The sequence below is a fragment of the Gossypium hirsutum genome, chromosome A13, assembly GCF_007990345.1.
Source record: "Gossypium hirsutum isolate 1008001.06 chromosome A13, Gossypium_hirsutum_v2.1, whole genome shotgun sequence".
NCBI classification, from domain to species: domain Eukaryota; kingdom Viridiplantae; phylum Streptophyta; class Magnoliopsida; order Malvales; family Malvaceae; genus Gossypium; species Gossypium hirsutum.
Window position 1 is genome coordinate 4,610,792 of NC_053436.1, and position 13,908 is coordinate 4,624,699.

Sequence of the window (13,908 nt, forward strand, 5' to 3'; positions counted from 1 at the left end):
TTGTTTACTTATGAAGCTTGTTTTTGGTCTCTATTCAGCTAATTCATCTTCTACTGCCACAATATCTGCTAATATAAATTATATACCCATGCTTAATGGAACTAATTTTAAAGAATGAAAAAGACATTTACTTAAAGTGCTTGGCTGTATGGACATAGACCTTGCACTAAGGGAAGAACAACCTGCACCTCTCACTGCGGAAAGCACCCCTGATATTAAGAGGGACTTTGAGAGGTGGGATCGTTCAAATCGCATGAGTCTAATGATCATGAAACACAGCATTCCAAAAGCCTTTAGGGGCACAGAATCTGAAGAGATTACTCAGGCCAAATGTTTCCTTGATGAAATTGAGAAACATTTTGCTAAAAACGATAAGGTTGAGATGACATCACTTTTGACTTCTTTGATGTCTATGAAGTATAAGGGTCAAGGAAACGTAAGGGAGTACATTATGGAGATGTTCCATACTGCTTCAAGACTTAAGGCACTTAAGATCGAGCTTTCTGAGGAATTACTTATTCTTATGGTTTTGGTATCGCTTCCTGCACAGTTTAACCAATTTAAAATTAGTTATAACTGTTAAAATGAGAAATGGACTATATATGAGCTCATTTCTCATTGTGTGCAAGAGGAAGAAAGGTTGAAGCATGATTAGTTTGAAAGTGCTCATTTGGCCAATGTCCTTAAGGACAATGGCAAGAAAAGAAAATATCAAAATAAAGCTGCTAAGGGTCCAGCTCAAAAGAAACAACAACAAGCTACAGAGAGTTGTTTCTTTTGTAATAAGTCTGGACACGTAAAGAAAGATTGTACCAAATATCATGCTTGGCGTGTAAAAAAAGATATAATTCTTAATTTGGTATGTTCTGAGATTAATTTAGCTTCAGTACCTAAAAACACTTGGTGGATAGATTCTGGTGCTAATACTCACATAAGTGTTTCTGTGCAGGGTTGCCTGAGTTATCGAAAGCCAAGTGATGGTGAAAGACACATCTTTGTGGGCGATGGAAAATCAGTAGAAGTGGAAGCAATTGGGTATTTTAGGTTGTTATTAGGAACTGGTTTTTATTTGGATTTAAAAGACACTTTTTTTGTACCGTCATTTAGACGGAATTTAGTTTCTGTTTCTTCGTTGGGCAAATTTGGATATTATTGTTCATTCAGAAAAAATCAATTTAATTTGTCTTTAAATTTAAATGTTATTAGAACTGGTTATTTAAATACTTATGACAACCTTTATTTGCTAGAAACAGTTGCATCCTATAATGAAACCTTGCATGTGGAATCACGTGGTATTAAACGTAAATTAAATAAGGAAAATTCAGCATTATTATGGCATAGGAGCTTAAGTCATACCTCAAAAGTTAGAATTGAACGCCTTGTGTCTAATGGTATTTTAAAGTCCCTTGACTTCACAGACTTTGATGGTTGTATCGATTGCATCAAGGGAAAACAGACCAAAACCAAGAGATTGGGTGCCAACAGATCTTCAAACATCTTAGAATTAATTCATACAGATATTTGCGGGCCATTCCCTACGGTATCATGGAATGGTCAACAGTATTTCATAAAATTCATAGACGACTACTCACGTTAGGGGTACCTATATCTCATTCATGAGAAATCTCAGTCTTTGGACGTGTTCAAAACTTATAAAGCTGAAGTTGAGAATCAACTCGACAAAAGGATTAAAAACGTCAGATATAATCGTGGTGGTGAGTACTACGGTAGATATGATGGCTCAGGTGAACAATGTCTAGGACCATTTGCGAAATTCCTAGATGAATGTGGTATTGTCCCACAGTACACCATGCCAGGATCACCAAGTATGAATGGTGTAGCTGAAAGACGAAACAGAACTCTTAAGGATATGTTAAGGAGCATGATTGCTCATTCTACCTTACCTGAGTCCCTCTAGGGAGAAGCATTAAAGATAGCAGCTTACATTCTGAATAGAGTACCCAATAATGCAGTTGCAAAAACACCTTATGAGCTTTGGACAGGTCAAAAGCCTAGTCTAAAGCACTTTTACATTTTGGGATGTCCAGCTGAGGCAAGGCCTTATAGGCCACATGAAAAGAAATTGGACTCCAAAACAGTAAGCAGCTATTTTATTGGCTATTCTAAGCGATCTAGGGGCTATAAATTTTATGATCCCATAATAAGGAATATTTTTGAGACAATAACTGCAACATTTCTTGAAGATGTTGAGTTTGGAGGGAGAAATAAGGTTAGAGACATTGCTTTTGAGGAGGAATTGGATTCTAACTCGATTCCTACTATCACTTTTGACGATGTTTAGGTTTTTATACCTATCATTGATCAAGAAGTGAATCTAGAACCTCTACAAGACAATGTTGAACAATTTCCTATTATAGAAGAACAAACTCAACAACCTCAAGAATAAGTGCCATTAAGGATGTCCACAAGAGAAAGGAGAAATGCTATTCTAGATGATTATATTGTATTTCTCCAAGAACATGAGGATGATAATAGAATGATGAGAGATGATCCAATCAACTTTTATCAGGCCATGAAAAGTTTTAATTCTCAAAAGTGGATTGATGCCATGAAATATGAGTATAAATCTATACAAGACAATAAAGTTTGGGAACTTGTCCCATTACCTGAAGGTGCAAAACCAATTGGTTGTAAATGGATATTTAAAACCAAGAGAGATACAAATGGTAATGTGGAAAGGTATAAGGCACGTTTTATAGCTAAAAGATATACTCAGAAAGAACGCATTGATTTTACAGAGACCTTCTCTCCAGTTTCATCGAAAGACTCTTTCAGGATAATCGTGGCACTTGTTGCTCATTTTAATCTTGAGTTACATCATATGGATGTTAAGACTGCGTTTCTTAATGGCGACATTGAAGAAACAATTTATATGGTGCAACCAGAAAATTTTGAGTCGAAAGACTCAAAGAATATGGTTTGCAAATTGACAAAATCCATCTATGGACTCAAACAAGCTTCTCGTCAATGGTACCACAAGTTCCATCAAATAATTATTTCGTTTGGTTTTGAGATGAATATTGTTGATGATTGTGTGTATCACAAATTCAATGGGAGTAAGTACATATTTCTGGTTCTATATGTTGATGACATTTTGCTTGCCACTAATGATATAGGCTTATTCACGAAACCAAGAGATTTTTATCCAAGCATTTTGAGATGAAAGATCTTGGGGACGCCTATTTTGTTTTAGGTATTCAGATACATTGAGATCGATCTTGAGGTATTCTTGGATTATCACAAAAGAGCTATATCGATAAAGTACTCAAAAGGTTTGGCATGCAGAATTGTAGACTAGGTGACACCCCTGTCGCTAAAGGAGACAAATTTAGTCTTACTCAATGCCCTAAAAGTAACCTTGAAATTCAGGAAATGCAAAAGATTCCCTATGCATCAGCTGTTGGGAGTTTAATCTATGCTTAAGTATGTACGTGTCTAGACATTGCGTACATTGTTGGGATGTTAAGTAGATATTTAAGCAACCCTGGTATAGAACATTGGATAGCAGCCAAACGGGTTATGAGATATCTTCAGAGAACAAAAGATTACATGCTTACCTATAAGAGATCAGATCTTTTGGAGGTCATAGGGTATTCTGATTCTGATTTCGCTGGATGCCAAGATAGTAGGAAATCTACATCAGGAGATATTTACCTATTAGCCCGAGGGGCTATATCTTGGAAAAGTGTCTTCGTCCACTATGGCAGCAGAGTTTGTAGCATGCTATGAGGCATCAAACCATGGAATATGGTTCGGAACTTTGTCACAGGGCTGCGCATTTTGGAGAATGTAAAAAGACCACTCAAATTATTTTGTGAAAATAAGTCAGCAGTGCTGTATTCCAATAACAACAGGAGTTCATCTAAGTCAAAGCATATTGACATAAAGTTCCTAGTTGTAAAAGAAATAGTGCAAAATGGTCAAATATCCATAGAGCACATTGGGACAAACTCCATGATAGCGGATCCGCTTACAAAAGGTTTAGCACCCAAGGTCTTTTATGAGCACACTGCTCACATGGGTGTCACATTGTTTGAGGATATCATGATTTAGTGGGAGTTTATATTTCAGACATTTATGTATTTGGTTATTTTCTGATCAGGAATGAAGTATTCAGTTTATTCACTCTATTTATTATTTTGAAATTGACCTCACTTAAGTTTAAGGAGGACCAGTTGGAAATAGACATGTTTAGATCATATTGCATGTAATTTCCATGCTACACATCCATACTTGATCTATGTCATTTGGTTGTGTTAATATATGTGATCATGGATGGATTTAGTTACGATATTTGTAACGAAAGTCGCCTTGGTTCTATGTTAACATAATTAATAGACGAGATTGTACAGAATGCCTTTTGAATATGATAGTAAAATTTTGAGCTCATAAGGTTATATAATGATATGTAATTATAAAGTAATTAGTATATATATGTGGTCCAAGTGGGAGATTGTTGGAAAATTTGGACATCACATATATAATAAGGATAACTACATGTTATTATTTACTATCATGATAGGTTAGCCCAAATTAAAAGTGATCTAATTTGCTTAGAATTTTATTGGGCTTTTAATTATTAAATAAAGCATGGGTCAAATATGTGTAGATACTCTTCTAATCAAATTCTAATTAATGATGGGCTAATTAGAATTTGATTAGAACTAATATGCTAAGGTTATAAATATTAGGGCTATGGTCCCTAAATTATACACAAGATATCTTTTCTAATATCCCATCATTAGGAAAGAGAGAACAAATATTCTCTGAATTTCTTGTGTGCTAATTTGGAAGATCAAATCCCCAAGTTCCAGAAAGTTTTAAGGAATCCATGAATTCAGGTACGCTTCCGCATCTAGTTTTATTCTTGATTTATTCTTAATGATTTGATATGACAGGTCCTGGTTTATTAAGTTATATTGTAGATTTATTTTATAAATTTCTAACATAATCATCCTAAACACTTATACATATTCATGCTTATAATATAATACTTTATAACTTAAACTTGTATAAAAGTAATTTTTTAAAGTTAAATCTTGCATGAGTATTTGGAAACCCATAAGATAATTAGATTTGGGTGTAATTATCCGCGTAATTACTTCAATTTTTACCCTCCCTTAAGAATTATAAAGTGTAATTGAGATGCTTCAATCCTCAATTACACTTAATTTAGTGAGACCCACCAATTACAATAATTACCCAAACATGCTACCCTACATAATTATAAGTAATTACACACAAATTTAATTATCAGATAACTTTTCAAGCACTACCTTAATATAAGAATTAAACAATAAAATATTACATTATGACTATAAAACTTGCATATCTCAACGTATAAATTTCACTTAATGTTTTATATTATATATTTATATCAATTTTTATCAAATCTATATTATATTTAAATTTTGCTTGAGTTTGTATCACCCATTACCAAAAGTATCTTATTTTTACAAAATAATAAATATCATTTTGAGAGTAATTTCATCTTTTCATATAAAATCTACTAATGTGATTAAAACTCAAAACTTTATGATTTTGATCTGAACTTTACCTGTTCAATAAAATCATTTTCTTATTATTATATCAATTTATTTTAAAATTTGTTACGCACATTTTTCATTTGCATAATGAGTACGCTATAGTGTATAATACATATTATATTTTGTAAATTTAAAAAATCTTATTAAAATATATAAAAATAAAAATGAAGCATTTAATTAGACTTGTTTATACATTGGTGGCATTCTTAGCTTGATAGATTTGGCACCAACTTGAGCAAGCAAGTTCAAACCATATATATACTATAGTAATATATGAAGTTACAATTTAGAAAATAATCCAATTTAGCACAGTTTATACGGAATAATTTGGCACTTTAATAACTTGACATGTGTATTTATATTGCAATGTAAGCGGTTTATATATAACTGCGAAATTAGAGGGTTGGCAGAGGTCTTGTTCCCTTTAAATTAATAAAAGGTAAAATTACACTTTAACTCCTTTAAAAATATAAAAAATTAATTTAACCTTTTAAAAATTATAAAGATATAGTCTATTAAAATAATAAAATTATATTTTTTTCTATCGTAAAAATTATATTTTAATTTCGCCCCTCCTAAATTTTTCTTTTTAATTTCACGTATGTACATAACCATTTAGCAATATGTTAACTTTTTTTAAAAAGAAGAAATTATTAAATATAATTTATTTAATGCATACAACAAACATGTGCGAGAATGCAAACTAATTTAAATTAAATAAATTTAAATATAATTATTAAATTAAACTTTTATTATTTTATTATTTTTAAACAATAAAAAATAGGCTATATGGAAGGGCGACCCTTGCACAATCCTTTTTTTCCTTTTTAGAATGAATAAGGCTATTACTTTACTCTAGACAGCTCTAATTTTTAGAAAACCTTAAAATGAATCTTGAAAATTTAAAATTAGATTCATGACACGCACCATGATAGGGGCGAAAAAATTTATATAATAAATATATTTATTAAAAATTTACATAAAAATCAATTAATGTTTTAGTTATAATACTAAAGTTAATTGTTTAAAATTCACAAAAAAAAAATTCAATTAATGCTTTGGTTATAATGATAAAATTAAACATTTATCATATATGGTGTTTCGATTTCAAAACTTATTATCAACAAAATTTTATTGATTTATTATATATAAAAAATAAAAACACCATTATAAAAATATAACTTAATTTGTCACTGAAAATATATTTTTAATAATTTTATAATTGAGTTAATGTCCAATTGAGATAATAGGAAATTTAACCTTTGGAAGCGCATTTATTGGGAGGGTTATTTTTTACATTTTCTTATAAAAGTAAGTAAATTTAAATATTTGTTAATAATTTGATATGTGACATATACTATAAAACATTTATTAAAAACCGTGTATAAACTTAAACTTTTGTAAATTATAAAAAAATTTGTAAGTGATGGAATAATTGACTCAAATGTAAAATTTTTTTTTCTCTTGTCTTTTTTTTTTTGGATAGAAAAGAACAACACTAAGCAATTACATTGAACAATCAACCCCTTATAGAGGCATTCCTATCAGCATGCAAAACCCCTTATACTGAACTTGGTGGGTCCTTAAGTAAATTTGGGGTACCATTGTTTGTGTAGTTAGTCATTTGATCAGCAGCATTGTTTTGAGACCTTTGGATATGGCGAAGTCTTATTCTCCAATTTTGTTGGAAGAGGCAACTAATTAAACGTAACTTCACCAACCTACTACAAGCAAGTCCACCAACTAGCAAAGTCTCGACTAGAAGTGCATTATTTAGAAGTGCATTATCACATTCTAGTTCTAATTGCCTGAATCATTTCTCCCATGCTATGCGCAATCCTTCAAGTATGGCACGTGCTTCAATTTGAAAATTTGTTTCCTTGCTTACCGTCATAGAAAATCCACATAACTACATCCGCATCTTTAAACATGCCTCTTATCAACGCCCAATTGCTAATGTATGACATTACTCCATCTGTGTTGAGTTTAATCTATCCTTCCTCGGGTGGTGACCACCATGTATCCGACACCAAAAGATTCGGTTGGGCGCAAGCTAAATCTGATTTTGCATAACTCTTTGTCCAAGTAATACCTGTATCTACAAGTTTTTGTACACAATTATGTCTGTTACAAAAAAAAAACAAAAAGGTTATGATCCTTCCATAGCAGCCAACATAAGATCAAGAAAATGGACTGCCACTCAAATTCCTCAGACCTCCATCTTCTTGAACTCTTCAAGTTACATAGCAATCAGTCACCAAGTGGCAATGAAAAGAACGAACTTTGAGCATTTTCTGGTACCACAAACAGCCATACCATTCTTGAGAAAGAGCAATCTCTAACGGCATGAAGTCTTGATTCCAACATTGCTCTGCATCTAGGACAATGTCCCTCATTAGTCATATGTCTCCTTGCCCTTTCACCATGCCATGTTATTATCATTTCTATATTAGCAAATATTCTATTTAGATTATAGGGAAAGGATTGTATGAAACAGTGACGCCATGTCATCTATATCCCTTTCCAATAGTTTTATGCCACATTAGTACTCTTATCCTGAATAAAATCAAATCCAAATTAAAATACTAAAATTCTGGATAAAACCCTGAAATTCAAGATAAGAATACTGATGTGGCATAAAACTATTGAAAAGGGATACAGATGACGTAGCGTCACTGTTTCATACAATCCTTCCTCTTAGATTATAATAATATAATAAAATAATTTTTGGTAACTCTTTGTTAAAAATCATGAAAAAATAGATATAGTGATTTATTTGACCCTCCAACTTTATTAAAAAAAATCATTTTGTCCCTCCATTTAATTTTTTGCTTCTTTAGATCTTAAACTTGTGTTGTTTGTTAAATCACCCAAAATAGATAAAAAGTTAATTTTTGTTAACTTTACTGATATGGTACCCACGTGTATGCCATGTCAACAATTAATTATTTTATTAAATTAAAAAAATATAAAAATTACTAAAAAGCATAAAATTATTATATATAAATTATTTAGTAATAAAAAATATAATAATATTATATAATTTTAAAAAAATTAATTAATTGTTGACGTGGCATACACGTGGATCGCCACATCGGAAAAGTTAACAAACGTTAAATTTTCTATCCATTTCGAGTGTTTTGACAAAAAAAAACACTAATTTAAGGGTTAAAAGAGACAAAAAAATTAAATGAAGAGCTATTGAACAACTAAATAAGTCATTATGCCTATAAAATATAAATTTTAAATATTTTTTAAATAATTAATATAAATTGTTTGTAAATCTAATTTAAAAATATAAATTACATTTATAACTTATAGTTAATATAAATATAAATAATGGACAAATTTTTAGATTTAACAATCAAATCGATTTTAAAGAGCCAAAAGTTAGAATATTCAAGTCTTTTTATTTGGCTAAAAAATCAATTTGAAAAATTGGTTCGACTCTCGAAAGTTATTTGTTTATTATTATTTTTAGTTTGATTTTTTTGGTAAAAAGAAACAATATATTGTGATTGCAGAAAAATAAAAATATTAAAATATAGCAGCGACAATATTATTCCAAAACTGAACTCGGAGAATCCTTAAATATTTACACATTATTTCTAGTGTCATTTGCAATATTTGCCATATGATCAGTAATTTTATTTTGGAATTGAAGAATATGATGAATGCACACATTCCAATTACGGTATAGAAATTGATGAATTAACTCCAATTCCTGCCATCTGTTATTGGCTGCACCTCCAACTAGGAGAGTCTTGAAATGTAATGCTAAACAATGCTTTAGTCTCAAGTCTAACGTGATTTAGAGACACACTGAGTTTACATAAAAAGTATCAAATGTCTTAAAATTTTAAGAGAAAACTCGTGTTTAAACTTTGAAGATAATATTATTATGAGGGAACAATAAATTTTAAAATAATTAAATTAACATAAAACATACTTTGTAAAAAAAAAACCCAGAAAAGGAAAAACACATCCCAAATTCGATGGACAACTTAACACCGAACAACACGGAGCGGAACTCCTTCACACGCTCTTTTGCCTTTTTCCCTTACCTTTTCTTCTTTTTGCCTTTTTGTCCATCTCCTTTGAACACCATTTTCTCTCTCTCTCTCTCTCTCTCTCTCTCTCCCCTAAATCCTTTAAATAAAGCCATTAATTTTTTTTAATAATTTAGTTTTTCATTTTCATGATCCAATTAAAACTTGTTACAGAAAACCAAAACCCCATTTCTCCAATCACTAAAGAAACAAAAAGAACCCTTCAAAATATTCTAATATTTCAAAGAAAGTTCCTTTTTCTTTTTCCTTCTTTGGTGATGTCTACACCATTAGAACAGCAGCAGCCACCACTCGTGGGAACGACCCAAGAAGCCTACACGGCCCATACGGGTCACGGGTCTGTCGGACCCGTCATAGCCGTAGTAGCAGTGATCACTATCCTCGGTATCATAGCTGGCATGATCGGGAGACTCTGTTCCGGGAGACCCATCATGGGTCATGGTCACTACGATTTTGAAGGTTGGGTTGAGAGGAAATGCTCTTCTTGCCTTGACGGTACGGTGGTAGACCCGCCTTCGTCGCGTCCGGCGGATGAGGAGGAGGAGCACGCGGCTGTGCCTGCAGAGGAGACCCAACAAGAGATCAAAGATGAAGAGCACGATGAAGCACAAAAGCAACATGGAAGTAGCAGTAAATCTTGATTATTGTTTCTTCTTCTTTTTTATTTTTTATTTTTTTTACCTTCATGGTTATACTCTCATTGTACGTGCAAAAAGAAAATGGATTCTCTTTTATTTTTCATTGGTTTTTTTATATATAATTTTATTATATCTAAATTTAAGACTTTCAGTAGTTGGATATCAGCTGGAATATCTTTAAGGAGGATGACATGAAAAAAAAAATCCTAGCTTATTATTTTTCGCCTATTACTCACTAAAATTCTATTTAATAGATTAATAATTGTCATTTGTATTAAGATTAAAATTTTAAAATTTAAAAAGTATAAGGAGTTAAAATGATCCAATTAAAGAATATAAACTAAATCTATAACTGTACGTATAGTATAGGATTAGTAATTGAATTTAACCATACAACTTTATTTGTTACAATTTGGGTCATGACTAAAATTTCAAAAGTCAAAAAGTACAAGAGCTAAAATTGATTAAATTAAAATACAAAGACTAATAATAGAATTTAACCTTTTATATAATGAATTTGATTTAATTATTTCAGATACTCTTTCAAACTTTTAAAATTTAATTCTTTTACTTTTAATTTTATGATTTTAACTTTCCTATTTGTTTGATTTAAAAATTAAAATCTAATTAATTACACTGTTAAATTTTAATATGCAGTTGAATTTTAACTTTTAAATATTAAAATGTCATGTATTTAAATTTCAATATATTTCATTAATGACATTTAAAATATATTAAATCTAACCATAAATGTTACATTAAATACCAGATATAAATTTAGTACATCAAATCAAAATATCATTTAATTGCATCTTCACTGATTTATTTGCATACCTCATTATAGTCTTTCAGTTTTTATTTCTAGTATATAATAAAATAAAGAAAACATAATAGTTACAAAAATTTTGATTAAATTCAAAGTTAAATTGACTTTCGTTTCATTAACATCTTGTTGAGATTAAGTCAATAACTTGTGTCGCGACGAGTAACTTTAAAAGTCGTAATGTCAATTCTATAATTTATAAATTTTACAATTTGATCCTAATTTAATTTCCAGTTAATAAAAGAGTTCTCGTAAGCACACATGAGATTCCGAAATGATTGTATAACATATTCAAAATGAGTAATATAAATATTAGCATGTATTCATAGTTGTATTGAATTATTTTTAATTGTAGTTGTTTTGATAATGAGTATGTCATCTCGTAGCTCGAACCTGACAACCAAATCAGATATGAGATATTATATAATTAATTGTTATTTTTTATACAAGCCTCAAACATATAAACTTATCTAAAGAAAAATCAAAATGGTTAGGATTCATAAGGTGTCAAATAGGTTCCTTTTCTCTCTTTTTTTTTTTAGTAAACTAATAGATTAATATTTTAAATAAATAATTACATTCCTTTGGTAAGAAACATGTTGGGTGTTAAAGCCAGTTTTAGGATTTTTTGGGTTCCCCAAAACCAAGACAATATAGAGCCATTAATAAACAGTGGTGAAAAAATGGTGTTGCATGCCAATGCTTTTTAGATAAAATACAAATCTGGTTACTTCCAATGTAATATGCTTTATTCTTCCTAAAAATGTCTCCAATTTTATGTAAATTTCTCCTTTCCCAATCATATGCAAACAAATCATGGAAAATATCTAGGTCAAATGTCTTGAATTCTTTTGAAATTTAATTTATTATAATAAGATTATGCATATTTAAACAAAATTTATATAGTATCTTGTCATACTATACGTCAATAATGACAATAGGAATGATCGCAAAGTAATAATAAAGAAAAAATAAGAATAATCAGATTTTACGTGAAAGATCCTCATCGAGAAAAATCACGGGCAGAGAAGGAGAAATTTACTAATGTTGAGAAACAACAATACAAGAGGCTTTTTGCTACACACATTTTAAGGGTTAAACAACCCTTCTATAATCAAAGTCGAATAAAAAAAGTATAGTCCTATATGGATTCAATTTGCGCGACAAAGTTTGTACTCTCGATCCTTTTCTCTCACAGATATCCAATTTTACCTCTCTATTTCATTTCTTTAATAAGTGAGTTGCACACAACTCTAACATATCTTAAATGCAATTATAACTTCACACAAAATTCTTTGGTTAAGTTTTTCTTTCAACATGGAAATATTTGGGTAAATGTTATTATCAAACTTAGTTAATTAGTGTAATTTTTAAAATTAATTGCTCACATCATCACATGTGAAACCTTATAGTAAAGCAATAATGTTTTTTTGCTTCACGTGAAACACTAGGTTTTAATAGAAAGTAGGTTTTGAATTTATATCATATAATATAAATGCAAATATATTTCAGTTACATACTTATAAAAATGTTTATGTGAAAATATAAAAATTAAAATTATTAATTAAATTTGATAACTTAAATTAAATCATCAAATTTTAATTTTTAAATGTAATTATAAAAAATTAAAATAGTTAAAATAAAAATATTAGAATGTTATTTTAACTAATACAAATCGATATTAATCGAAACACATCTAACTTAAACAATTTGATATTGATTTAAAACCAATATAACTAGTACTAAAACGGTACCTACTACCATGGTTTTACCTTATAAGGATTAATTTTGAATCTGATGTGATTTAGGCCCCATTCCACATTGCTTATTGGGGTCAAAAAAATGTTTTGAGTTTTAACCTCAAAAGTAATGTTAAACACTTGATTTTGGGGTTGAAAATGGGGTGATTTTTTTTTCACCCTTGTTTATGTGCTTTTAATTTTTGTGTTTTGAAGCTCAAGTTATCAAAATATTTTTATTTAAATTAACTATTTAAAATGTATTTAATAATATATATACTAAATATGTATTTAAAAATTTTTAAATATGTAAATTATTATATAATTTATCCTAAATATGAAAACCTAATTTTCTTTTATTAAATCCAAGATTTTAGAACACAAAACATGTTGGTTAAAAAAAATGGTTAAATCATTATTTGGGACTTGAACTTGATAACTATTTTCACATTGAGATTGAACTTTTTTTTGTTCAAGTTAAACTTGGTTAAACTTGAATTTGGCAATTATTCTCACATTTTGTGGCTTGAACTAGGCAACTATTCTTATATTAGGGTTTGAACTTTTTTTGTCCAAGTTAGATCATGAACTTGACAATTATTTTCATATTGAGGCCTGAACTTTGAGTTTTCAAGAAAATATCAAGGATTAATTTGAACAAAAAAATTTCAAGCCCTGATGTTAAAACAATTGCCAAGTTTAGGGCTTAACTTGGAGAAAAAAATTTAAATCCAATGTGAGAATAATTGCTAAGTTAAAGTCTAACTTTAACTAAAAAGAAATTCAAATCCCAATATAAGAATAATTAACAAATTTAAAGCGATTTAACCAAAAAAAAACACAAAACAAGTGGGACATGTTTGCCTCAAAAAGGATTAAAAACAGTGCGCGAGAGTTAAGGTAAACTACATCAACGGTCACTCACAAATAAAGCCATTTTTATTTTGATAACTCTAACTTTTTTTTTCAATTTATTCATTTTAATTAAGATAATTGCTCAAATTAATCATTGCTATTAAAACTTCTATTAATCCACTAATGGATTGCCAACGCGATATTTTTTTATTTTTT

The 13,908-nt window shown here is 29.7% G+C and overlaps 1 protein-coding gene across 1 annotated transcript; it reads left to right on the plus strand.

The window, feature by feature from the left end:
- The first annotated feature begins 9,527 nt into the window (after positions 1-9,527).
- Positions 9,528-10,376, plus strand: LOC107894966 (uncharacterized). The gene has a single exon (XM_016820122.2). The coding sequence runs from the start codon at positions 9,766-9,768 to the stop codon at positions 10,276-10,278; it is 513 nt and encodes a 170-aa protein (XP_016675611.1). The 5' UTR covers positions 9,528-9,765; the 3' UTR covers positions 10,279-10,376.
- The last annotated feature ends 3,532 nt before the right edge of the window (positions 10,377-13,908 follow it).

What these genes read in the sequence shown, in the direction of transcription:
- LOC107894966 (XM_016820122.2), top strand. Translation starts at nt 9,766, where the DNA reads ATGATCCAATTAAAACTTGTTACAGAAAACCAAAACCCCATTTCTCCA.